We start from the raw sequence: 26,650 nt of genomic DNA on the forward strand, positions 1-26,650 counted from the left end.
GTACACTGGATAGATGCAGTATAGTTTACAGTGGTACTAAACTGTACACTGGGAAATGAGCTGCTGGACTGAACGTGTGCTGGAGCTACTTTGCTGAGCCATTGGACACGAGCTGCCTGAACACGTTATTTATTGGAGACTGGTGGACTAATCACAGCAGGGGAATACTTACCCCAGCATTGTAATCTTGATTATGGATTAGTATTTTGGTGCCGGACAAAAACATGGACAGAAATAGAAAACCCATCTCAGTGTGACTGTTCAGCGGCTCCAGTGGTGTCAAAACCTGGACAGGAAGTACGCTCACAGGCTCAGCGGTAGTGTGTCGTTGGCCTAAACGACAGACTACCACTTGAAAAAGGCCATCCAATCCTGTAGGCGGTGGCAGCAGCAGCAGCGGGGATTTTCACACCCACAAGGAAATCCTGGAGCAAGTTGCCCCGGATAAGTTCTGAGCCGGACTTCCAACAGCCATAGCAGACTGAGCCCAGTGCCACCAACTGCTTCAACTGTGACTCTCTCTGGCGCAGAACCATCTGGCCAAAGAAGGGTAGAAGTGGGAAGACGTCCAGTGCCCAAAGACCTGGGACAGCACAGTAAAGCCTTTGGCCTGGTAAACCATCCGATCATGTGAACTCACATTTGTTTGATTCTGTGGTACCGGGACCGTCTGGCCTCCAGCCCGGGGCGGGCCTTTTCAGAAATGACAAAGTGCACGGGCCAATCAGGGACCTGCCTCGTAATGACCACATAACCAACCAATCAGGGATGCCACTGGCAAAGCAGTAATGGCTTGCTCCCATAGCTCTGTGGCTCCCGAAGCAACAAGCAGTAACGTCAATGTTCGTAGAGTTTACACGGCTATCGCAGAAATAGATCCAATGACAACAATTAAACAAGAACGAGAAAGGCAGAAAAGACGTTTTCACAGTTCTTCCAAGTGGATTTGGACTTGACTGGATCCAACACTGATTGGCTGAAGGACTGGATTTGGTGACAACATTGTACTACAACAACATTGCACTACAACAACATTGCACTACCAGCCAGGCAGAGACAAGAGGGACTATTGTGATAGGGCAAGCACTCAAATATATCAAGTTCAAGTTGAACACAATCTTTTTCCAAGCTCAGGTTTGCACAGCAGGTTACTATAAAGAAATGGGGATTCAATTGATTAAAAAATAGACAAAACACAGTTGTAGTTGTAGAAAAGGGAAAAATACGACACCCCCCTCTAAACGTTGAGGATATCTGGTATCAGAGTTGCAAGTCCCATAGGCACAACTCTTAGGCATTGCTGGTCCTTCTGGTAGCTTGCCCGAACACGCTTTCCTAGCAACGGTTGCTAAAGTAGGATTGGACAGTGGCCATTCTAGGGCGGAACTTAGCGAAGGGTGAATTCCCATTTAAATGATTTAGCTTTCACACACTTATAGGGTGGAATGCTCACTTTGTCTTCTTAATCTTTTTTCTTAATTTCCTTCTCTTTCTTGCTCCTCAAATTTACAATCTGAATTTTTTACATTTTTACAGCAAGATGATTCCTGTTGTTAGCTATCATGGAAATTGAGAGAGATGAAATACACTGTTATACACTTACACACATCCAGACATACACACAACAGTACACATTTTATAACAGTCATCATGAGGACCGCAATGGAAATAAGCTGTTAACTTTATTGAAGTTTTTATCCTTTTGATAATGGTGGGCCTGTGTATGTATATATGTATATTGTATATACTGTGTATTCATTATCAATAAAGAACTCAATCAATCAATCAATCAATAGGCCTTAAGGTTTAGGATTAGAGGTTACACAAAAAAAACATTGAATCCAGTATCCCATCATTTCTGAGGATCATCTCTCACCAAGCCAGAGAGCAGTTAGGAAGCTACGTCGCCACAGAACTTAGCAGACATATTTCTGTCACAGCGCACTAACCTCATTGGACACAGCTAAACTTTCCCCCAGGGTAATTGTGTGTGACTGACCCTATCACTTGCATTAGCAGAAAGCAAAGATTTGTTCAGGCAGAATTGAAAGCAGTCCCACAGTGACGGGTGGAGCTCCATCTGAGCTGACCTCAAGCCTTATTACAGCCCTGGAAGATTGTGTTTGCATCATTATAATTGGAACGCTCCAATGCCCAAGGGTGGATGAAGTGCTGGACAAATATCCCGGGTTTTACCCAGGACTGACTTGACCCACGGGCTCCTGACACGTCCCCTTCATTTCTACGCTCTGTTTGTTTGTGGGCTGTTTTGGGCGCTCGCCATCTTCCACTGGCACCAACTCATGGAGCGCATCGTGCAGCCTCGCTCCCGGCTCACATGCTGCTGTCTGTCTGTCTTAAGCTGGGCTCACATGCTGCTGCTGTCTGTCTTAAGCTGGGCTCACATGCTGCTGTCTGTCTGTCTTAAGCTGGGCTCACATGCTGCTGTCTGTCTGTCTTAAGCTGGGCTCACATGCTGCTGCTGTCTGTCTTAAGCTGGGCTCACATGCTGCTGTCTGTCTGTCTTAAGCTGGGCTCACATGCTGCTGTCTGTCTGTCTTAAGCTGGGCTCACATGCTGCTGTCTGTCTGTCTGTCTTAAGCTGGGCTCACATGCTGCTGCTGTCTGTCTTAAGCTGGGCTCACATGCTGCTGTCTGTCTGTCTTAAGCTGGGCTCGCACTACACCACTTTTCAAAACCCAATCCAATTTGAAGCCGGGTTGCATCACACACATAAGGAGAAACTCAAGCTCACGCTAAAGTTTAGATTCGAACGTCACGCTGCATCGCACACTACAAGATGATTATGAAGATTATCTTGCCTGACGGAGTTTCTGCATGTGACAACTGGTGTGACCATGGAGCGGCAGGAGGCGGTCAGATGTTTACAAACAGGAAGTGGGTGTATGGTATCTGGAGTGCCACTCAGGGTGTGGGCAGGTCCAACCCCAAGTGGACAAAACAACCACAGGCTGCCCAAGGCCCCAGAGGGAAGCTGCAGAACGGCGCCATCTGGTGCTGTACATCAGCTGAAATCCCTCGCAGACGCTTTCAGAAAAGGCTCTGTGTAGCATCATAGAAAAGGAATGCCTCGCTTTCAAGTGGGTGGTCATAACCAGCACTGCTACCTCCTCAGGCTGGGCTGGGATTACAGCCAATACAAACAGCACAGATATGGTGCTGTCTGTCCTCTCACACAGACTGCAGACTGAGTGGCTGCAACATGTCCTCACCTTCCCTGGAGGACCACTGTCTCCCTGCTCCCCCTTCAAGCCGTGCAGCCCCGGAAGTCCAGTGGCGCCCTGAGGAACAAAACAAATAATCATGATATTGATACTTTAAAAAACAATTTTACTATTGTATAGCACACACTGCAGCTATGCACTGATCCAGTGTAACATACTGTACACATACATACATACAGAGAGACAGAATCTCTCTCTCTCACACACACACACACACACACACACACACACACACACACACACACACACACACGCGCGCGCGCGCCCACACACACACACCTGCTTTCCTGGTGATCCAGGTATTCCATCTTTGCCAGGCTCTCCATCTCTTCCAGTGATCCCTGGCTTGCCCCCTGCACCCTGTGGAGTGGGACATACTTCACTATATGTCATTTATGTATAATCAAGCATCTGCAATCATATTTAGGTCTAAAAATTAATCGGCAACAAAAGCAATGCAGCTGTGTGTGTGTGTGTGTGTGTGTGTGTGTGTGTGTGTGTGTGTGTGTGTGTGTGTGTGTGTGTGTGTGTGTGTCCGATTTACCAAATGCAATGCAGAACAAATCAGTATTGTTTTAAAGGGTAAGTTTGGCATTTTGGATCTATAGATCATTCATTTCTTACATACCTGTAGTACTGGACCCACAGAGAATGTTGAGTCCAGAGTCAGTTGTTGGTTGAAATGAACAGTTCATGCTGCTAATGTAGGTCTTGTGTCTAAATGGGGGTTGTCAAAATATCTCCAAAGAAAGCCATTTGTAGGATCCACAGGCCAGTTGACAGTACATTGAAAAGTACATAAATTAAAATGAGTTCTGAATTCCACCATTATGCATACTGTACTTTCACTAATCAGAAAATCACATAAAAGAATTTATCTGCCACAGCGTTACTGCATGATCTAGTTCTGCAGACGGTCAGGTCAGATTGTAAACAGTGGCACATGGAACTGGGTGCAGCTTGGTCGAAGACTATCCACTTAGTGGAACTGGGTGTAGTTTGGTAGAAGACTATCCACTCAGTGGAACTGGGTGCAGTTTGGTAGAAGACTATCCACTCAGTGGAACTGGGTGCAGCTTGGTAGAAGACTATCCACTCAGTGGGACTGGGTGCAGCTTGGTAGAAGACTATCAACTCAGTGGAACTGGGTGCAGCTTGGTAGAAGACTATCCACTCAGTGGAACTGGGTGCAGTTTGGTAGAAGACTATCCACTCAGTGGAACTGGGTGCAGTTTGGTAGAAGACTATCCACTCAGCGGAACTGGGTGCAGTTTGGTAGGAGACTATCCACTCAGTGGAACTGGGTGCAGTTTGGTAGGAGACTATCCACTCAGTGGAACTGGGTGCAGTTTGGTAGAATACTATCCACTCAGTGGAACTGGGTGCAGTTTGGTAGGAGACTATCCACTCAGTGGAACTGGGTGCAGTTTGGTAGGAGACTATCCACTCAGTGGAACTGGGTGCAGTTTGGTAGAATACTATCCACTCAGTGGAACTGGGTGCGGTGCTGCTGCGTTCTGGGCTGTGGATACACGTTGGTGGGTCGCCATATCGTTTTAGCAGACTGGCTTTTTGGAGAGATTTTGCCTAATCTCATTTGGATTTATTGTTAGCAGCGAGAGGCCTGGCAACAGGAATACACTATTCCAAGTACTAAAGATATGTAAGTGACAAATTCTATACAACCAAAAACGTGTCCTTTAAAAACTCAAAAACGTTGCCCTGATATTATGGTTTAGTTTTTTAATTCCATATGATCAAGTACTGTAGAGCCGGGCCTCATTCTGTTCCACAGTGTAACAACAATAGCTTTTGGATCAGGACTGCATACTCACCACCTGTCCTGGCAGTCCTGGTGGGCCCTGTGGACCCTGGAGGGAGAAATAAATACAATGGTGTGAGGAACACAATATGAATACACCATGAGATCCTCAATGAATTCCAAGAGAAAGCATGACAGCAGTTTATCCCGGAGGAAAAGCTGTGATTTATGGGAGCACTTACTACAGCTCCAGGAGGACCTGGCAGACCGGGCAGTCCTGTGCTGCCTTGGGCACCGGGAGGACCCTGCAGAGACGAGAAATACGCTCACACAGGGCTGCTGCTGTTGTTGTGTACATGTAACCCATGTTAAGGGGCGGTGCCCAGGAGTGGAGGTGGGATTCGAACCCGCGCTTTCCGCCCTCGCCCTCTTCCAAAGCGCACGTGCTAACCGCAACATCGAGAGAACTAGCTCTCTTGGCGGAGCTGGTTAACGGGCCTTTATACTCAACAACTCGCTACCACTCGGGACTCACGAGCACTTTGATTCACTCGGTTACATACTGGTACACACTCTGTGAACGAGTGGGGGAGGACAATGACATTAAGCAAAATCAGGTATTGAGACAGCAGTAAAAAGAAAAGGTCAAGTATCATCACAACAGTCTTACTGTACCTTGATAGCGACCCCTGGCTCCCCGTGGTTACCCTGTGGAAGAACCATATCAGCTCTATGACCAGCAGCTAGCAAACAAATGGATTTCAGTATGCACACAGTCGCTGTGTCTCAAGGTTAAGGTTCCTTCCTTGGCAGGATGGCTCCTCCTACAGAGGGCAGGCAAGAGTCCTTCCTCGCTGACTAGGAAGGACCATGGAAGGACCCATCCTACCGAGGAAGGAACCTTAACATTGAGAACCAGCGAGTGTCAGTAAGTAGGGCGCTGACATGTTCATGAAATGTTGTGTACTCACCTTCACACCCAGTGGACCCGGGGGCCCGTTGGTGCCAATGGGCCCCTGCAATTAAAACCAGTATTATCAGGATTATCAATGTTGTGGCTAATAAGAAACTTTGTTGCATGCTTGTCCTTTGGTGTGTGTGTGTGTGTGTGTGTGTGTGTGTGTGTGTGTGTGTGTGTGTGCGAGTGCGTGTGCACGCCACGGTACTTACAGTTGGCCCTCTTACTCCAGGCTCCCCTGGGTTTCCCTATAAGCAATAATATAAAGCTTGTATTACGCTATATTCCCGTCATAAAAGACTACTCTCTACATGTCACACATGCCTAGCAACACACACAGACGCACACTGATGCATTTCGAGGAACATATTTATAGCACATATAAATATGTTTATATCAATTTTGCTCTCGTACAAAATGCAAACAAATATGTACTCGAAACTGGACAGTATGGAGTACAAGCTCACATACGGTACAGTAAGTAACGTACAGCCATGTTACTGACTGACACGAGCTCCTACATAGAAATCAGACAGCAACATACACACACACACACACACACACACACACACACACACACACACACACACACACACACACAGCCACACACACACACACACACAAAACAAACACATAACAATAGGTAGTACAATATATAGTATACACAGGGGAAGCACAACAGAAACAAAGAGGCACTCACAAGACAAGTACTGTAAAAATCAATGCTTCGAGAGGGAGAAGCGCACAACCGACAGCAGGCACGGCCGCATGCACAATAAGCAGACTCAAGCCAATTGACGACACACATACTTTTTTTCCGCTACACCCGTTTTAGTATTCCCCTCCACACTATTGTGTGTAGTCGATCCTGGCTAGTGCTACGGCTCAAAATGTCAACCAACTTCCTTTCATCTCCCCAACAAATCTGCGGTGTTTTACGCATTAAAAATTCAACTCATCTTGAGTTTGACACGGACGCTTTGGGGACAGGTGTGCGCTGGATTAATATTTCATGAGCTGCCTCCGATGGCAGACCTCAGCTCTCTGAGGGATGTTCCCAATACAAATGGATTCAGATGAAAGTGGTGAAATGTGCCTGGGAGCCAGATGACTGTGCGTGCATTCTGATGCCAGGTTGTTCTACTTTCCTGCTTTGAAGGGAAGACACATCCTTCAAGCTTGCTACTTGCTCTCTCTCACTCTCTTTTTGAGATCAGGTTTTTTCCCCCTCCCATTTTCTCCCCCCAATTCTAATTGGCCAATTCCCCCCGCTGCCCCGGTCGTTGCTCCACCCCCTCAAGGTGTAGACATAAGCACATGCTTCCTCCGATACACGCGCACTCGCCGGCTGCTTCTTTTCACCTGACAGCGAGGGGTTTCCCCCCAGGAGGACGTAGCGCATGGGAGGATCACGCTATTCTCCCCAGTTCCCCTCACCCCCGAGCAACCACCCTGACCGACCAGAGGGGGCACCAGTGCAGCGACCGGGACACATACCAGCTTCCCACCTGCAGACACGGCCAATTGTGCCTGTATGGATGTCTGACCAAGCCGGGGGCTCGAACCTGCGACCCTTGTGTTGGCAGGGAATCTACCGCTGCACTACCCGGATGCCCACACTTGCTCTCTATGCTAAAGTACAAAATCTCATCAGCTTCTCATCGCCCCCCTCCCTCCCTCCCTCTCCCACTTGTATTCTCTCCCACAGTGACAAGTTCTCCCAACCAACCGCCCCTCCCTCCTCCAAGAGATCAAGCATGCCAGCCAGCAGCAGAGCACCTACCGGTCTGCCCAATACTCCTGGGAACCCAGGCAGGCCCTGGGGAGGAGGGAAGAGAGGAAGGTGGATGACAGCAGGATGGAGGGGCAGGTGGGTGGGGGACAGTGTGGCAAAGAAAGGGAACAGACAACATAGAAAAGGAAATGAGAGACATGAGGATGAGAAGGGAGAAGACAGTGAGGCGTTAGTTGCAGCGCTGCAAAAGGTGACTGTCTTAAGGATCTATAGCCTCAGCCCAAGGAGGGGGAAAGAGAGCTCCATCAGTGTATAGTGCTGGCAGCCAACCCCGTGGTTTTCTCCGCAGCTCAAGCCGAAGAGGAGGCCCCCCTTGCTGGGGTCACTGCTTACTCACTGGTTGGCCTCGAGGAGCAGCTGGCCCTGTGGGACCCTGCTCCGACATGCAGGGAAGGAAACAGAAAGGGTGAGGGAAGTGCTCATCGTCTCCCCTCTTCCTCTCTGACATTTATTCTTCCTCCCACGCCGTGGCTTCTGCCTCCCTGTACGGCTTGCTGACTTACATAACGTGAGCAGCAGTATGTTACTGATCACTGTCAACGCTAACAATAAGCCAAGTGATGAGACCGCAGCGTGTCGTCCGATGTGAACAGGAACCCTGCTGGTGGAATCTTTTCAAAAAGGTAAGTAGCTGCAGAATGCATTTATACTCCCATATTGAAATGGCACACAAAGTAAAAGTCAATCAGTGTGTTCAAATTCCATGTGGTTCTTTACAAAAGCACAGCAAATTGAGATATAAATTGCATCTCCACTTACGGGTTTTCCATCCTGGCCAGGTTTACCTGGCTCTCCTGCTGTGCCCTGAAATGACAAAGTACATTATTGCTTCTTCTACAAAACACTTTCAATTTGCATCGTGTCTGGAGAAGTGACAGGTAAAGAAAGTGGAGTCGGCACACCAGTACTGTCATTTATTGTATGAATGACGTTTCGGTCATGGCGACCTTCATCTTCATCAGAAACTTTCTGATGAAGGTCGCCGTGACAGAAACGTCATTCACACAATACATCTGTATGCAGACAGTGTGCGGACTCGACTCCTTGACCTGTTTGTTCGTCCTGCACCTGCTACTGAAGAGTGGATGTGCGGAAACATGAAAGGTTCGGCAGCAACATGACTAAGATCAAAACCAAGGTGAAGGTGGTATTATGTTTTCAGAGTCTAATTAATTTCAGTTCAAAAGACTCAAGAGCAATACCACACACTACACCTGAGAGCAGCTCACCTGAAAGCCATCACGTCCTTTTTCTCCAACCTCTCCTCTATCTCCTTTTTCAGCACGAGGCCCCACATACCCCTGGAAGACACCATCAGAGCCAGTTCGCAGATGGAAACATCTACATCATTTGCTTTCGCACTATTTGGGGAAATTAAATCGTACCCGCTCTCCCTTGGGTGCCTGTGCTCCTGGATTCCCAGGGTCTCCCTTCGGCCCTACGACTCCAGGAATGCCTCTGGCACCGGGGGCGCCGGTCAGCACTTCAGCAGACGCTCCCTACATGCACAGACAAATGCCTTTGAACCCCACTACTATGTCCTATATTGACTGAGACTCTATCACAGCTCTGAACTGTTGAATGTCTTGGTTTGAGGACATCAGGAGCTCACCTTCTGACCTGGGGGGCCAGCTGCTCCTGTTAGCCCTACTTTGCCCTGAAAAACAGCAATCATTTTCAATCCATTATGCAAAAACATATCAAACATGGCATCACACTACTACCACGTGGAGGATCTAAATAAACACTCACATATTCTCCTTTGTCCCCCTTCTCTGCTCTCTCCCCCTACAGTATAGGATACACGGATATAATGTTAGCAGAGTTATGGCCGATCTATGTGAGCATCAGATTTCATTTATGCCCTGAGATATCTCCTTCTTCTTCTTCACCTTATCTCCCGGTCTTCCGGGCTCCCCTAGTTCCCCAGCTTTCCCGGGAAGACCTGGTATTCCGGGCTTGCCCGGCTCTCCGGCCTGGCCCGGGTGTCCCTCTGGTCCTCGCTCTCCAATGGCCCTTCCTGGAGGTCCAGTGGCCCCAGCAGGTCCCCGCTCCCCCTGATCTCCCTTTGACCCCCTCTCCCCGGCAAAGCCACGCGCTCCCTGGTACACGAGAGAGAGAGTGGAAAGAGAAGATCAAATATGATTTATTCAATTCCTGAATCATGCAATAGACAAAACAATAAGTATAGAAATGAAATGCCCCATTTGGACCTGCTGTGATCTTACTGGGGCTCTTAATCTGATGTGTCCACTTTTACAATAAGCCTGTAAGATGCCTTGAGTCATACTTACATCTGCCCCAGGTGGTCCTCTCTGTCCAAATTCACCCTTATCTCCTCGTTGTCCTTTCTCTGCCTTCTGCACTGGTGGGTCCTTCTTCTCCACCAGCACCTTCAGATCAGACATCTAGGAAGGCAGAGAAGGCCTCACTTTAGATCGGGATAGTTCCATGAAATCAGTTGTGTCACTCTAACAGAGATTTAAGTCCAAATATAAAAATTGAAATATATATATTTGTGAATTATGTATTAAAGCAAATCTTTTTTGGACTTTAACTCATTGAGTGCCAAGGACGGACATGTTCGTCATTTCAAATAGTAACGTAGAGTGCCAAGGACGGACATGTTCGTCAATTGCGTTTTTTGACGGTGGGGCGTCGATCAAAGCCTTCTGCCTCTGATGTACAAATATTATAGCTATTGGATGTGTCTAACCTATTTTACAGAACCCTTAGGTGGCGACAGTGCTCTCCACATAACAGAAAGGCAAGGAAAAAACAAAGAAGAAGTCGTTATGGAAACGGAAATCGCATCGCATCCGTATGCATCGATATGCTGAAGCACGTTACTGCAGCTGTGCCTGCAGCAGCCAATCTGCTCCCACAATTGAGCCGGACAGCACATCCGCACATCCACACCGTGGAGTTGTTATTATATTCTCAACTGGAAGCATCGTTGCCGGTGACAAACACACGCGGAACGCTGTAAAAAAGCAGGATGTCGATGTCCCTTCACTGTGCGCACAGCAAACTCAGCAGAGAGCCACCACAGACAGGAGGAGGAGTGTGCAGTTGAGGCGAGGCGAGGCGAGGCGGGGCGGGGCGGGGCGGGGGGGGGGGGGGGGGCACGCAGAGCAGCGCGCAACACCCAGACAGACCCAGGCAGCAGGACAGGATTGACAAACGCAAGCCAGAATATCCGATGCCCACCAGATGACTCAGTGAATGTGCTTGAAATGCTGCATTTCACAAAAGGCGGAATAACTCAGCTTCTAATTTGAAAAGTGTCTTTTTGCTCAAAACAGCCTATCTTCTCCGGCTCATAACTAAAGAACGGAAAATGGGATCAATAAACTTTTTTTTGCAGATGATAGAATAGAGTCTCATCGTTCTTTGTGCGTGTTCAGTGTTTACATAGTAATATCACACAATATTCTGTGGGCCTCGAGAAATCACTGAAAACGCTCTGAAACTCTGGCACTGGGAGCATCCGTTCTCCAAAAGTGGCTGGCATTCAATGAGTTAATTTTAGAACTTTAAATCACAAATCACAAATTTAAATTCCTTTGAGATATATTTCAATCTGTGGACTTACATCCCTGAATTTATATTCAACTCCATAACGCAAACAAATCTTCCCACGTAAAATAATGCACATTATTAAATAACCAAGTGAAAGTGAGACCAGTTAGGTCTTACAAGATGCTGCGACTACAGTGTTACCTGTACATCCCACAGAAAAGCCACTTAACAAACGTACAACAAATACACACGCAAGCACGCGTACACACACAGACACACAGACACACAGACACACACACACACGCACGCACGGACAAACATGCACGCACGCACGCACTCGGAAGCATGCACGCACGCACGCACACGCACGCACACACACACACACACACACACACACACACACACACACACACACACACACACACACACACACATTTTTAAATTTCAACCAACTCCAGCATGAATGCCTACTGTATTTACTTCAGCATGAGAAAATCTCTTTGAAACTTCTCTATTTGTTCACCCCAAAAAACACAGATTTCACAGACTCCTACTTGAGTGTCGTCCACATACCTGAATACCATGAATGGAGAGAGCCTTCTGCACATCCTGATAAGAGAGACATAGAAACATTGGTCAACAGAGACAGAGTTTTTTTATTTTATTTTATTTTATTTATTTATTTTCTGATTCGCCCATTTTCTCCCCAATTGTACATGGCCAATTCCTCCATGCTGCCCCACCCCCTCTGCCGATCTGGGGAGAGCCGTAAACACACACATGCTTCCTCCGATACATGTGCAGTTGCCAGTCGCTTCTTTTCACCTGACAGCGGGGAGCTTCACCGGCAGGATGTAGCACATGGGAGGATCACGCTATTCCACCAGTTTCCCTCCCGCCACGAACAGGCGCCCCGACCGACCAGAGGAGGCGCTAGTGCAGCGACCAGGACACATACCCTCAGACACAGCCAATCGTGCCTGTACGGCCGCCCGACCAAGCCGGAGGTAACACGGGGGCGCGAACCTGTGACCCTCGTGTTGGTAGCCAGGGGATCTACCGCTACACTACCCAGACGCCCAGACAAAGAGTTTTCTAACTGGGTCATTCCAGGTCACATTCTGACTGTCTTACCATTGCTGTTCCAGGTTTGCCTGTCATCCCGTCCTCTCCTGGGTCTCCCTGTCATTACCAGAACATTATTAGTGCGTCAACACAAAACAGACAAAACCCGAGCCATATCACACTCTCATTATTATAGGGCTATATTAGGATTATATTAGGAGCTTCACTTACCGTTTCACCTTTAAGGCCAGGCGGGCCTCTCTCTCCCTGGACCAGAGAAAAAGTCACAAGGTCAAAGAACAGACTGACTGACTGCTTACTAATCTACAGCAAAGTGAGGTCAATAGAGACAATTATGACTTACTCGGACTCCTGAGGCTCCCGGGATCCCAGGTACGCCCTGAAGGACACAGAGGGGATACTGATTAAAACGCACCAGATAAGACTGTGGCAGGGCAGCAGAGATAAACGAGGACAACACACACATCAGCTGTTTCACATGGGAGGAGGTGGTGCTATCTGCATGTACAGTAGAGACTTACTGTACTATTTAGTTGATGTTTCTGTCAAATGGCCATGTGTGAGATAGTGTAGAGAGGAAGGTCATTTGAATAAAAACATACTGTAGATCCATGCAGAGGGCTTATGATGTGTGTAGACTAGAGTGATGTTCTCCTCTATAGTCCTTGGAGGTCTATATTATTGCCAGCAAAGCCACACTACAGAAACAAGCATCCGTGTGTGTGTGTGTGTGTGTGTGTGTGTGTGTGTGTGTGTGTGTGTGTGTGTGTGTGTGTGTGTTGTGCAGTAATACCAATTTCAAGAAATGCAACTTGAAACAGCATTAGAAGGCTGCGGTGCCATGCACGCTCACCGGGGTGCCTGGAGGCCCCTGGGGGCCTGGGATCTGTGTAGCTTGAACTCCTTTGACATAGACTACCTGAGAGAGAGGGAGAGAGAGAGACACACACACACACACACACACACACACACACACACACACACACACACACACACACACACACACACACAGAGATACAGAGGGAGAGACAGACAGAGAGAGAGACAGAAGAGAGAGGGAGGGAGGGGTGGCTGGGTGGTTGTGGATTGGAAATATCTGGCTCTCATACCATCCATATTCAAAAGCATCTACTCAGTTGCATGTAGCCTTACCTGTCCAGGAGGACCGATGCTGCCAGGTACTCCCTGGGCCCCCGGGGGGCCGGCGGGCCCCACAGGCCCAGCGAGGCCCCGGTCTCCTTTCTGCCCGTCACGGCCCTGCAAACACAAGCCCATGAGACAGCTGAGCTCACGCTTCACAGCCATGCTTGCCTCTGCGCTGCAGGATTATCCATATAGGGGATTGGGTGAGTGCTCAGGGGCACCAACTCCTTGAGGATGCCGGCGTCCGCGGCCGCCATTACTGTCTTTCAGAGGCTGCAGCACGCTCAGTTTAAAGACAGAGTGAAGATACTTATATCATATGAAACGAGAAGACCTAGGGCATCCATTGGTGCCATCCATGTCATACTATCTTGTCGGGAAGATGGCTAAATAACGATCTGGATTTAGTCAACATTTTGGCGAGGGAAAAACAGACATGGCCATTTTCAAAGGGGTCCCTTGGCCTCTCACCTCAAGATATGTGAATGAAAAGGGGTTCTGTGAGAACCCACGAGTCTCTCCTTTCAGGACATGTCCATTTAGGATAATCCCATGCGGTTCTTAGCAAAAACCATGCATTTCTTTTCTTTTTTTTTGCATGCAGTAATATGTTATTTTTCCCTATTCTATTTTAATATGTTTGCATACAGGGGTCCCTAAACAGTATTAGAATTGCATTTCAAGTGTGGTCACCCAGGCACACCACACTGTGTTAATCCAGGCGCACCCCACTGTGTTAATCCGGGCCTGCCGCCCAGGCTGAACTATCAAATGAAAGCGTGTGGCGGCCTCCCCCCTCCACTGATGTTCCAGAGATAATGAATATGAATCTGCACATGAAACCAGCAGGCTGACATTTGGCGCCTTGCTAGATCCCTCTCAGAAGTGGCTCCCCTCTTAAAGTCTAAGCTGGATCATTAAATCCTAGAGAAGGTACCGTTCCAGAGCTGCTTTTCAGAGCGCTATTGATTGAGCCATGAGAGGGTGTGATGCTAATGTCAATGTCAGTGCAAAGTACTGTTAACAAATACACACTGGAGTGAGAAATTGATGAGGAGAAAAGAAAGCGGGAAAGCTAATGTGTAAAACAATAAAGTCAAGAAAGGCAAGATCAATAAAGGAAGGGGAGGGGAGGAAAGGTGGCAGGGGTTAAGACACAGAGAGAGAGAGGAGACAGCTCAGACACCAGTGTTCTAGTCGAGTTGAGTCGAGTTGGACTTAGTTTGGACACATTTCCAGGACCCGTGACTCGACTTGGACTCGAGCGCACTGATGACTCGGACTTGGATTTCTTTTTTGTAATACTGTAGGCCCAGTGGGTCCCAAACTTTTTGGGCTTCAGTACCCCTTTTCCCTCATTTCTGAATCCAAGTACCCCCTTTACCCGACTACAACATTTTGCAGAAAACTGCACGAGGAAACTATAGCATATGAATATAGCAATGAATCAACGATAACCCACCTTTTGAAGTGTATAGCAGATTTATTTTAACTTTTAGTTTTTTTCCCCATGATTTATTCTTACATTTTTCCATTTGCCCCTTTCTCTACCCCCTGTAGTACCTCCACGTACCACTAGGGGTATGCGTACCCGTGACATTATTAAATTCCGTGCAAGAGCAGACATGTGTGTTCCACCTACTGGATATGTGGATTCAGGCTCATGTTCAGTAACTCTGGACTTAGACCCGGACTTGGACTCAGGTCATGGGGACTCAGCACAGACCTTTCTTTGCTGATTGGACTTGGACTCGAACACTCGGGACTCGACTCAGATTTGAGATATAGTGACTTGACTACAACACTGGTACTAGACACACAAAGTGAGAATAGGTAAGTAGGAAGAATGATGATTTAGCAAAACTGACGTCTCTTCCAGATGTTCCCACTTCTCCTTTGTCACCCTGTGGATTAAAGACAACGGTGTCAACTTCCCATAGAAACAATGACATTATATTAAGCACAATCTTCACAAGCAAATGCCCACAAAGTTGAATGATTTCATGTTAGCGTATTCATTGTTTTTGTTTGTTGTTTTTACATCTTGCATGACATATTTCCTCTAAAATTGGAAGCATCTGTGTCATGACAACAATCTTCACTAATATCTCCAGTACTTGATTTTGATTGATGCTAATTCATTTCCATTTTGCATGACCATTCATTTGAGGACACTCATTTATCAAATGGACTATTTAATTAGACAGCAACATCTCATTGTTGGCTACTAAATGAAGCATCGCATTAGTTCATGCAGGACTATAGGCTGCACCCCAGCTGTAATTAGCCGACAGCCCGCTGATTGGATCAGCGTTTCTAAATCATTCACCAATCACATCCATTCTCACAACAAGCCGGTCCATTTAAATATGGCTGCCTTCTAGGCAGGTCTTTGCTACTCCTATGCTGCCACACACACACTGCTGCTGCAAAGCTTTGCCTCCACCACCCCAGCCTCCACCTTTCTAGTTCAGAGTCAAAGGTTAAACATGTATGCAATGTCTTGCTTTGGGCTCACTCTTGTATACCCACGGGGCATTCTGCATTGCACTGCCTGATTAAGTTAGCATGCTGCTAGGCTAATCCAGGCAGCATCTTCTGTAAAGAGCAGCGCAATCAGCATACAACCAGCGGTGCCTCAGGAGGTCCCTGAAGATCATCAAAGATACAAACCACCCCCACAACAGCCTGTTCTCCCTGTTACCCTCAGGGAGGAGATACAGGGTCCCAAAAGCACGGACAAATCGCTTGAGGGACAGTTTCTTCCCGCAGGCCACGAGACTCCTTAACATACACAAATAGTGTAGTAGCTGTACGGTACTGTAATGTAGCTGCTACCATTACGTATGTCTAATGCTTAATTGTATGTTTAATTAGGTATATGCCATTTGCACCTGTGCAAACAGAATGTTAATTATGTTTAATTATGTTTAAAGTATGTCCATGCCATTTGCACCTATGTGCAGTGAATATGTCACTGTCTTTGGCTTGTCTTATCGCTACTGCCTTATTGCTTGTTGCTTCTCTTGTTTTCGTGCACCTACAGTATATGCCCTGTTATTTTGCACTATGTTGTAAACGGAGTCTACAGCACAAGAATTTCACACGTGATACTTGTACTACGGAGTGACAATAAAAATCTTGAATCTTGAATAAGTGTAATTTCCATTTGTTGCAGTACATGGTTAAATCTACAGTATGACAAGAGTGTTCCTGACTGAATTATACTTTTGTCATCAAGAGTCCTAAAACAAACATTGACTGAATCAGTGACATTGACATTTACTATCTTCCCAATGCCTGATGATCTCATCAATTGAACTTGAAATATTGCGCGCTTCGTGCGCTCATTTCTAGCCCGTTCTGAGCATGAGCAGTTGAGCAAAGCTGAGGAACTGTGCGCCGCGGGAATCCACCTTATTATATAGTATTGAGATAACAGGCACAAACCTTTCTCCCATCTTCACCTGGCACACCATCCTCACCCTGCAAGACAAATCAAAATATTATTCTAAAACATGCTCGTCTTTGCAGTATAGTGACAGACTGAGTAATGGCCAAACTGCTGTAATAGCACTCAGAAAACTCAACGCTGTTGGTTTGGGTGATTATATCAGTCGAGAGTCATTTTCAGCAGCCATTATCCAGCAAAGCAGGAAAGAAATGCCTGCATTGCTTTTGATCAGTGAGCATCACTCACAGGAAGGACTGTATTTCAAGTGGCCATTACAGTGAGAGAAGGACAAAGATAGAGAGAGAGAAAAGAAAACAATCACTGCTGGCAAGACTCGCAATAACTGAGCGGAAGCAACATCGACAAAGTATTTCATTCAAATCACTCGTGAAATGAGTAAAAGGTGTGTATGAGCTGAGGGAAGAGCAATGTGCTAGTGAGGAGTCACCATTTTGCCAGCAGGCCCCAGCTTGCCATCTTCTCCTGCTTTACCCTGAAACATAATAGCAAGACTGATAAGACACACGCACAGATATGCTTTATAGAAATACATTGAGATAGAGAGTGTGTGTGCATGTGTGTGTGTGTGTGCTCACATTTGTGCCTGGATTGCCTGGGGGCCCGGTGGGGCCAGAGGGACCCTGCACACCTCTTAGTCCTGGTAGACCCTGGTACAGTAAAACACAGAGTTAACTTTTTAGTCTAATTCGATGACTTAAGTAGGTGCTAAAACTGACTCCGATTTGCAGAGAACTGTGGCTATAATAAGACAAAAACAACATCAACAAAGAAATGTGGTAATAGATTTTAGGGTTGCTTTCATTTCCAACCCTATACATACATCTCCAACATCTCATTATTATTATTATTATTATTAATTTTATATCAAGTGTGTGTGTGTGTGTGTGTGTGTGTGTGTGTGTGTGTGTGTGTGTGTGTGTGTGTGTGTGTGTGTGTGTGTGTGTGTGTTAGAAATGAGATCTTAGAAACGCCATCTAGCTTTGCCCCGGGGCGTTCCGCAGCAGCTGCAGAGCTGTCAAGTATCCGCTGTTCAAAACAGGATTCAGACTCTTTGCCCCAAACTGTCAGTTGAACAGCTGAGTGGAATTGTAGAATGATCACCAGCAGCATTTCTTATTTGCCTCTTTTTTTTATTCTTTTTTTTAATCTATGTTGGAAATGATTCAACTCTCCAAAGCACCGAGAGCTGAGGATTGCACTCAACATGCAAGGCAGTGAATTTCAAAACAGATTTCAAACAGATTTGCAGGTTGAGTGACAGCAGACACACATTCTCCCAGCATCTAGACAGCGCTGCAGGCAGGAAAAAGAGGCGCGCTCATTGGACACAGCTACTGGCCTTTTCTTTGAAGCAATATGGAATGATATGAAACTGGTCTATACTATATAGATCTACACTGTGTATATATATACATTTCAGACCAGTGGAAGGTCTGTAACTACAGCAGGTTTATGTAACTGGTCCCAGGAGTTATGTAACTACAGCTCCACAGTGCCCTCGGCAGCACACACACAGGAACTGCACAAAGATGTTTTCAGCAAGAGCAAATTGGGTAAATACAGAACTGGTAACTATAATAACCATTGATTATTGTGATCAGAATACAGAAATAATAGCGTTAGACAACTTATCAGCCCAGGTTTATACATACATATTAAATCAGATTGCCTCATGAATTATTGATATCATTATTTGGAACCTCTCTACTGCAGTAGAGCTCAACAATTAATTGAGAGGGGGGGGAATATGAACTTCTGCAATTTCCAAATGGCACGGCTGCAATGAACTGCTGAGCAGAGGGAGGCTGAGCAGAGGGAGGCGTCCAACATGGATTTGTGAACAAAGTGTTTTAGAGCTCCATGTCACCGTTTGTCCATGAATGAATAGAATATAGGTGAAAACCTTTCATCATATTCAGACTCTGTAAATCCTGCACTATGACATTTTCATTTGTTTACAAATCACTTTTTTGAAAGTTATAAAACAATGTATGACAAGAAATACATGATGATACGAATTGCACAAGTGCAATATTCTGTCAAATAATCGCAATTAAGATTTATTTTTGTCAATATTTGCAGCTGCTTGACCAACTTTGCGACAGGGCCATCCAAAAAGCGCCATTCGTTTGAACTGAATCATTATTATATATTATTATTGGGAGTCTGAATCATTATCACACCCAGGTCCAGGTGTTGAAGTAAGTGGTGCATATTTAGGCCTAGAGTGTTTTGCGCAGGTCTGCCCCTTCTCCCCCGCCTCCTCTCCATATGCATAGGCCACTCCTGATTGGTCTATCCTCTCATGCTACAAACAGACACGTTATGCTACAAACAGACACCTCATGTTACAAACGGACAGCTCGTACTTGTGTTGTGAATACTCAGGAGGCAGGACCCGGTCTTGTAATTAAAAATAATTAATTGTATATCCTATTATTTTACAAGACCAAAAGAGGGGAAAGGGTATTTGGAACAAATGTATGCATAAAGGCCTAAACATGGTCGTCCGTCAGAGCCTCGCCCCGCCCTCCCCGTATGACGGCGGGTGGAGCGCCGTCCTATGGGGAGGGGGCGCCGTCGGCTGACGGGGGCTGCTCCAAAATGTGACTCAGCGGCGACGATACGTGCGTGACGTCAGCTGCACGAGAGTTGTGACTGGCCGTTGCCTTGGCTCATCGTCATAAAGTCGCCTTTCAAAGCATGACGTTAGATTATAACGAACTAGTTGTGTGGCTTAGCCTTCCCAAATGTTGAGGGTCGTTTTTTAGAATTTAATACATAGAATTGGGAACGTTACATTCAATTTCATTCAGACTGCCTGGCACACAATCTCCGCCATTTTCACACGGAGCTTCCACAGGAGGAGGGAGGGTGGGAGGAGGGAGGGCGTAGTGGCGTCCGAGCATGTAGGGCTCGCTGGCGCCGGCAGACGGCGAGACGGCTCCAATTCGAGGCGGACGGACGACCATGTTTAGGCCTTAAAGGTTCAGTTGCTTAGTCTGTGCTCTGAGTCTGTGCTCTGAGTCTGTGCTGGATCTCGCCTGCACCATCTGGCTGAATGCACAGGGGAGGAGCATTTGAAGCAATCCGTCTGGTGATCAATTGACTGACAGGCAGACTCCTCCTCCTGGCCTGTCAGTCACTGCCCTGACTCCTCCTCCTGGCCTGTCAGTCACTGCCCTGGTGTCAATTAACCTAAATAAACTGCAACAATGCTACTGTACAAACGGACATCACGCTACAAACGGACACACATGTCAACAACGCATAGAAGCGTTTATAGTACTGTAAGCACTCACGATCACAATCTTGTTTACCTGTCTACTCCATTATGTACCTACTGCTTACTTGACTATGTACAGTACATACCGTTTTTTTTTACTTGCAGTATGTCCAGTAATGGAGCCCCCTAGCATAAGAATTTCACACGTGCGTACTTCTACAACGGAGTGACAATAAATATATTGAATACTCACATCTCTCCCTGGATCTCCAAGTTTCCCTGGGTCTCCCTGTAACACAAAGGCAGAAATACCTGTATGTATATCAACAATGCCCAGATTCAATTCAGCACCCTGTGAGCTGGTTCTACAGTACATGTGGTGTGGTGTGAATGGGTCGTACCCTCTGTCCGGCTGGTCCTGGCGCACCCGGTTTACCATCAAGACCGGCGCGTCCATCTAACCCAGCTGCTCCCCTTTCTCCCTGATCGGACAGAGGTGTTAGGGTCAGAGGAAGACCTAGATAGACTGGGAGGACTGCTTTATGACAGAGGCGTTAGGATCAGAGGAAGACACACTGGGAGGACTGCATTATGGACTAAACTGCTAAGAGAACAATTTCAACGCCTCAGTTCAAATTGTTTGCCTTGACGCTGTCTGCCAGCCCCACTGCGCTTCATCACACTGGGAATCTGCAGGATGGGGAACAGAATCCAGTGGAATGAAGGACAGTGGAACCTGCCAGTCACCGGAAAGCCGGAACTCCTTTCGTTTTTTCCGTTTAATAGTGGTAGAATTACATGGGCCATTTTTGCGGGAATGTGGGGGCCAGTCACACTGATCCCATTCAAACCTTGTCTCCCGGGCCTCCTCGTACTCCTGCGTCACCCTGGAAAGATCAGAAGTGAAAGTGATGTGAGTGTGAGATGACAATGGGGAAAATGGTTCAGATATTTATGGGATGATGGTAGACATGGCAGGTTAGAGAATAAAGACAAAATGGTGGAGTAGAGATGCAGCGACAGACAGCAAACTCACTCTCGCCCCTGCAGGTCCCCTTTGGCCCTCAGCACCCTGTATGAACAACAAGAGGACATCATCAGCATCAGTCACAAACATCAAAACAAGGAGGATAAGCAGTGACCTATCAGATGCTCAGGGATCCCCCCCCCCTTCACATCCAACCCCCCCCCCCCCCACCCATTTTCTCCCCAGTTGTACTTCGCCAATTCTCCCTGCTGTCCCAGTCGTTGCTCCAGCCCCTCTGCTAATCTGGGGAGAGCTCGAGAATAGCACATCCTTCCTTCGACACATGCACAGTCGCCAGCTGCTTCTTTTCACCTGACAGCGAGGTGTTCCACCGGCAGGACGTAGCGTGTGGGAGGGTCACACTATTCCCCCCAGTTCCTCTCCCCCCGGACTGGTGCTCCGATCAACCAGAGGAGGCACTAGTGCGGCGACCAGGACACATACCCTTAATCCGGCTTCCCACCCACAGCCATGACCATTGTGCCTTAAATGGATGCCCGACCAAGCCGGAGGGAACAAGGGGGCTTGAGCCTGCACAGGGATCCGTTTTGAAATGACGTGTGTGAGGGGAACTCACCTGTAGCCCTGGGGGTCCAGGAGATGCTGGATCACCCTTCTGACCCTTGCTGCCATGCTCTCCTGGGTCACCAGCGTCACCCTAGGAACCAAAGTGATGTCAGAGTTCAGGGATACAGAGAGAGGTTCTTGAGCTGTGGCACTTTTCAGTGAACAAAATCAATAAAAACAGCTCTCCTGCTCATGTTAATAATTTAGAAAGGCCATGCTGTATATCTGCAACAGATGCGATGGGATTGTAAGGGAGAGGATATTTGATGCATTAATGAACTGAACACGTAGACACATTCAGATGTTTAGAGGAACAGAACGTACCTTCTCCCCTCCGTCTCCTCTTAGCTGGTTCTCAGCCTGAGGAGGAGAGATTAGTGGGTAAGGCAGTTTGGAGGGTCACATATTTGATATAGTTCTGTCTGTGTTGTCAGAACAGGAACAGGAAAAAGTGATCCAAGGCCTTCCAAAATAAGTCATCATACTATTTGGCTATTCATTATGAAAAGTTAGAAACTGTGCCTGACATGTTTCTGATCACTTTTATCATGACTACAACACCATTTCCCCCCCGCTGAGCCCCACTATCTTTAACATCAGATGTACCACAATGGTATATTTGATGTCTTTAACTTTACTGTCATATCCTTGATGTTTTTAAGATGCATGTCTTGTGTAGCATGTATTTTTATGTATTTTGTCAAATTAACTAAACTAAACTAAACTAAACTAAACTAAACTTAACTTAACTTAACTTAAACTAAATAAGCCTTCTGTCCTCCTATTAGTTTTTCATGGTTCTGGGAACTTCATTCAATAGTAGTCACATGCTGGAATTTAAGTGATAAAAACAGTCTGCATTTAACTTAAGTGTTTATTAACGAACTTATCATTATGGTACAATGGTTATTAATAAACAAATTCTGCAGCTCACTTACCACCTTCCCTGGTGGTCCTGGAGGACCATGAGCCCCCTTGAAGAAAGGAGTAAAGTACAATGTGAAACCACAAAGATTCAGATAGAACATTAGATAAGCCCTTTGTAAATAGAGATCGGACAACAAACCTGGTCTCCTTTCTCTCCTCTCAGTCCAGCAGGTCCGGGGCTGCCCTGCGATCAAACACACATCAATACAGATGCAGAGCAACTGACCTTCCTCACTGTCTCCACTCTCAATGCCACGGTTAGACGGCGCAAGAGCATATTGAAAATCTGCCTGTACGATAATAAATAAATGTATGTCTCACATTTCGGCCATGCTCTCCTGGGTCTCCCATGTCTCCTTTCTCCGCTGGTCGTCCTGGCTGACCACTCAGGCCCTGAAGGGGGTCAATAAAAACGGCCCCTTTACATTGATGTGCAAACACAGCAAATTGACAGTAAAGAGATCTGAGAATCTGAGAGACTCGTAAACAATCTTTAACTCCAGATCATCTTGCAATGGGATCACACCATCCATGACGCCTGCGTGCCGCTTGTGCGCCAGGGGCGTAGATTGGGGGGCCAATGTGGGGGTGGCTGGCCCCCTTTGCTCAGATCATATCATATTTTTGAATCCGGCCTTCATTTTGATGTCAACTACACACCTGTAAAGTTCAGTGACTGTATCTTGCACGCTATCGTGGTGACAAAAGTGTCCAGACAGACATACTGTATAAACACCTGGCAAAGTATTTAAAACCGCTTCTGTGCTAGTTCCCGCTACAATAGGTGTCTCCCGGACCACATTTTGCCATGATGACACACACACGCACACACACACACACACACAAGGTGAAAATAATCCAAGCCCCGCTGTCGCGGCTCATAATCATTTTTAAGTGTTGGTATAAAAAAACGCTTGTCCTACCCTCAGTCCTCTTTCGCCCGTCTTGCCTGGAAGACCAGACTCCCCCTGGTGGGACAAGAAGATCAAACAAAGAAAACAAACGTGAAACGGAGATACTGGCAGTTACTGTAAGTCTAGACACTCACTATTATAAATGTCAGATTTTTCCTATGAGAGTGGATGATGAGAGAGTGACATCAAAACAAACGCATTGGAATGGAGCATAATGATAAGAGATGAAAGAGAGTATTTGGGACATAATGATAAGAGATGAAAGAGAGTATTTGGTAGCCTGGGTAAACCCAGCCTCCATGTGACCTCTATGTGTTATCAGTCTGATTGGCAAATCACGGCAGGGGCTGATGTTGGCAGTCACGCCGTCACTCATTGGCTGCGATTCTGCGATTGAATTCGCCTCGCGCGGGAAATCGCTCTGAATAGACCAGCCTCCAGACGAAACTTACGCTACACGCATAGCCTGTGACGCCACGTTGAAGGCGGGGTTTACCCAGACTAAGTATTTGGGACAGATAAGAGATGAAAGAGAGTATTTGGGACATAATGATAAGAGATGAAAGAGAGTATTTGGGACATAATGATAAGAGATGAAAGAGAGTATTTGGGACATAATGATAAGAGATGAAAGAGAGTATTTGGGACATAATGATAAGAGATGAAAGAGAGTATTTGGGACATAATGATAAGAGATGAAAGAGAGTATTTGGGACATAATGATAAGAGATGAAAGAGAGTATTTGGGACAGGGAAATTGCGAGAATACAAGAAAAAGCGATCAAGCCTTACGGGAGTGCCTTCATTACCCTTGTCTCCTTTCTCTCCCTGTAAAACATAAGTATACAGTTCATCTGTCATTGACCTCACTGGGCACTGCAGGATGGTGACATTTAAAACCACATCAACTGAGTAAAGGGTCAGTGGTCAAATACACACACACACACACACATGCATGCACGCACACGCACACGCAAGAGTTTGTGAGGAAATTGAAATTGACATGTACTGTAGTAGACAGACAGTAGCAGTAGTTATCACAGAAATCACCTTTTACCTCTAAAGTGGCATCTTTGGTATGAATGCTTAGTGGGAAGAACAGAAGAAGGCTTAACAGGCTGGTTCGATCTTTAAACATGCACATGTTGCTTTTAGAGTGCACGAGAAGGCCAAACAGCACGTTTAGCACTAGGAACTACAGTATACTGTGTAAAGCTGTAGCACAGAGAGCATAACACCAACCTTGGTCAAGGTCTTGAAACAAGGGTCACACTTTAGATAGTCCAAAGTTGATACTGGACTTCCTATCAAGTGACTATAATGTGTCACGGAAACATCTAGTGAGTTATCATCTAGTGATTCTCAAAATTGTGTCCAAAGTAGTGGATAGATGCAGTGTCTGAGCTACAGTAGAGTTAATCTTAGTATTTAGGGCTGGGGTGAATTTAAGAAAAATGGTCATGTGTGGGTTACATGGACTCTAGAGATGCATCCAATAAGCAAGTGACACTGACACATTGTTGAGCAGCTACTTGTTGTCACAGGTAGTCAGTTGGGTATCAGCTTTGGACAATCCAAATGAAGTGTTAGAAAAACAAGGTGCAGAGAGAAACCCAGCTGCTGCAGGTCCGATATGGGTGAGTGTGAATGCTGTTACTTTGCGCAGACAAGAGTTGAAGGCAGCCAGATCTCGTACAGAACTCGGACCTGTTTCGCAGGCAGACCGTTCCTTCCTGGGATTCCTGGGCTTCCGTTCTCCCCCTTCTCCCCTGGCTCACTGGAGTCTCCCTGAGGCACAGTGACAACACCATAAGACCAGCGCCGGTACCGCTGCCTGGAATAAGTTGACTACTTGAACAACACCCAAGGGTGAGATCAGTGCTTGTGACGAAATATAAATATAATAAAATAATATAAATAAAGTAAAAAAAAAAAAAAAGCTCTTTCACCTTAGCGCCTGGCCTTCCATTGATGCCAGTGAGTCCCTGGAGGAAGGAGAACATGTTTATGTATTATCACAGTGGCTGTTTGAATAATGGATGCTATTGTCAGGAGTATATTAAAGCAGTTGTAAACATTTTGATGACGCGGTTTGTTGTTCCATTAAAGAGTGGTGTGTACTTTTGATAAAATAAGCCTGAACCTACTCGATCCCCTGGCTCTCCTTTAGGTCCGGGCTGGCCTGGGGCTCCTGGCCCTGATGAGCCCTGGTATGACAGATAGACAAGAAAAGAAAGGGGGGGGGGGGTTAGATGTGGAAATGTAATAAGCCATTTGGACACATGCTTAAGTGCACATGCATTAACAAACTCACACCCACGTGCGCACAATTGCATTTTTCTCTAGAGCAGAGGTGCCGTGGGTCAAAAATACGTGTCGGTGTTATGTAAAATGACATTACATAAAAATATGTTTTATAGCTATTTTAGGCAATTTATATTCTAAATCTAAAATACATTTTCAAAATAATACAAACACTGCTCTTTTATCGGCTTAACAGTCATTTTATTCATTTGCAGAGTTGATTGTAAAAGAAAACAACAACAAAAACAGAACCCATTCTCATTCAGATATCTTGAGGTCAGAGGTCAAGTGACCCCTTTGAAAATGGCCATGCCAGTTTTTATCTTGACAGAATTTAGCCTAAGTTTGAAATTTAGCCCCCTTCCCAACAAGCTAACACGACATGGTTGGTACCAATGGATGTCTTCTAGTTTCAAATGATACCAGGATCTTCACTCTAGCTTTAAAAACCTTAGCTTTAAAATGAGCTGCTGAAAGACAATCATGTCGGCCGAGGACAAGGATTTTTCTCCTTTTTTTTAACGAGCTTGTCAAATCCATGGCGGTGCCAAAACAAAGGGAGTGCGGGCCAAACGTGGCTCCAAATTTGTTCTAGAGCATCATCACCCTGTGGGTGTGGGACTCACTCTTTCTCCTTTCTGGGCCGGCTCTCCCTTTCCTCCCCTGGGTCCCTCAGGACCCGGCGGGCCCTGCTCGCCC

At 46.4% G+C, this 26,650-nt stretch overlaps 1 protein-coding gene across 1 annotated transcript in view; it reads right to left on the minus strand.

Annotated features, from left to right (window-relative positions):
- col7a1 (collagen, type VII, alpha 1) overlaps positions 1-26,650 on the minus strand; it is a 110,099-nt gene that overhangs the window by 29,533 nt on the left and 53,916 nt on the right. The window contains exons 47-86 of the mRNA XM_083661940.1: positions 26,578-26,649; positions 25,795-25,854; positions 25,597-25,632; positions 25,355-25,435; positions 24,440-24,475; positions 23,657-23,701; positions 23,055-23,126; positions 22,873-22,917; positions 22,745-22,780; positions 22,131-22,166; positions 21,817-21,897; positions 21,249-21,284; positions 21,064-21,099; positions 20,614-20,694; positions 20,466-20,501; positions 17,562-17,633; positions 17,414-17,458; positions 16,962-16,997; positions 15,380-15,415; positions 13,521-13,625; positions 13,222-13,287; positions 12,712-12,747; positions 12,579-12,614; positions 12,417-12,464; positions 11,856-11,891; positions 10,055-10,168; positions 9,653-9,862; positions 9,513-9,548; positions 9,373-9,417; positions 9,146-9,259; positions 8,990-9,061; positions 8,520-8,564; positions 7,749-7,784; positions 6,178-6,213; positions 5,979-6,023; positions 5,683-5,715; positions 5,250-5,312; positions 5,081-5,116; positions 3,525-3,605; positions 3,234-3,302 (exon numbers count right to left, since the gene is read on the minus strand). Coding sequence (XP_083518066.1) covers positions 3,234-3,302; positions 3,525-3,605; positions 5,081-5,116; positions 5,250-5,312; positions 5,683-5,715; positions 5,979-6,023; positions 6,178-6,213; positions 7,749-7,784; positions 8,520-8,564; positions 8,990-9,061; positions 9,146-9,259; positions 9,373-9,417; positions 9,513-9,548; positions 9,653-9,862; positions 10,055-10,168; positions 11,856-11,891; positions 12,417-12,464; positions 12,579-12,614; positions 12,712-12,747; positions 13,222-13,287; positions 13,521-13,625; positions 15,380-15,415; positions 16,962-16,997; positions 17,414-17,458; positions 17,562-17,633; positions 20,466-20,501; positions 20,614-20,694; positions 21,064-21,099; positions 21,249-21,284; positions 21,817-21,897; positions 22,131-22,166; positions 22,745-22,780; positions 22,873-22,917; positions 23,055-23,126; positions 23,657-23,701; positions 24,440-24,475; positions 25,355-25,435; positions 25,597-25,632; positions 25,795-25,854; positions 26,578-26,649 — 2,340 coding nt within the window. The remainder of the gene's footprint in view (positions 1-3,233; positions 3,303-3,524; positions 3,606-5,080; positions 5,117-5,249; positions 5,313-5,682; positions 5,716-5,978; positions 6,024-6,177; positions 6,214-7,748; positions 7,785-8,519; positions 8,565-8,989; positions 9,062-9,145; positions 9,260-9,372; positions 9,418-9,512; positions 9,549-9,652; positions 9,863-10,054; positions 10,169-11,855; positions 11,892-12,416; positions 12,465-12,578; positions 12,615-12,711; positions 12,748-13,221; positions 13,288-13,520; positions 13,626-15,379; positions 15,416-16,961; positions 16,998-17,413; positions 17,459-17,561; positions 17,634-20,465; positions 20,502-20,613; positions 20,695-21,063; positions 21,100-21,248; positions 21,285-21,816; positions 21,898-22,130; positions 22,167-22,744; positions 22,781-22,872; positions 22,918-23,054; positions 23,127-23,656; positions 23,702-24,439; positions 24,476-25,354; positions 25,436-25,596; positions 25,633-25,794; positions 25,855-26,577; position 26,650) is intronic.

Source organism: Poromitra crassiceps (assembly GCF_964638095.1).
Source record: "Poromitra crassiceps genome assembly, chromosome: 27".
NCBI classification, from domain to species: Eukaryota; Metazoa; Chordata; class Actinopteri; order Beryciformes; family Melamphaidae; genus Poromitra; species Poromitra crassiceps.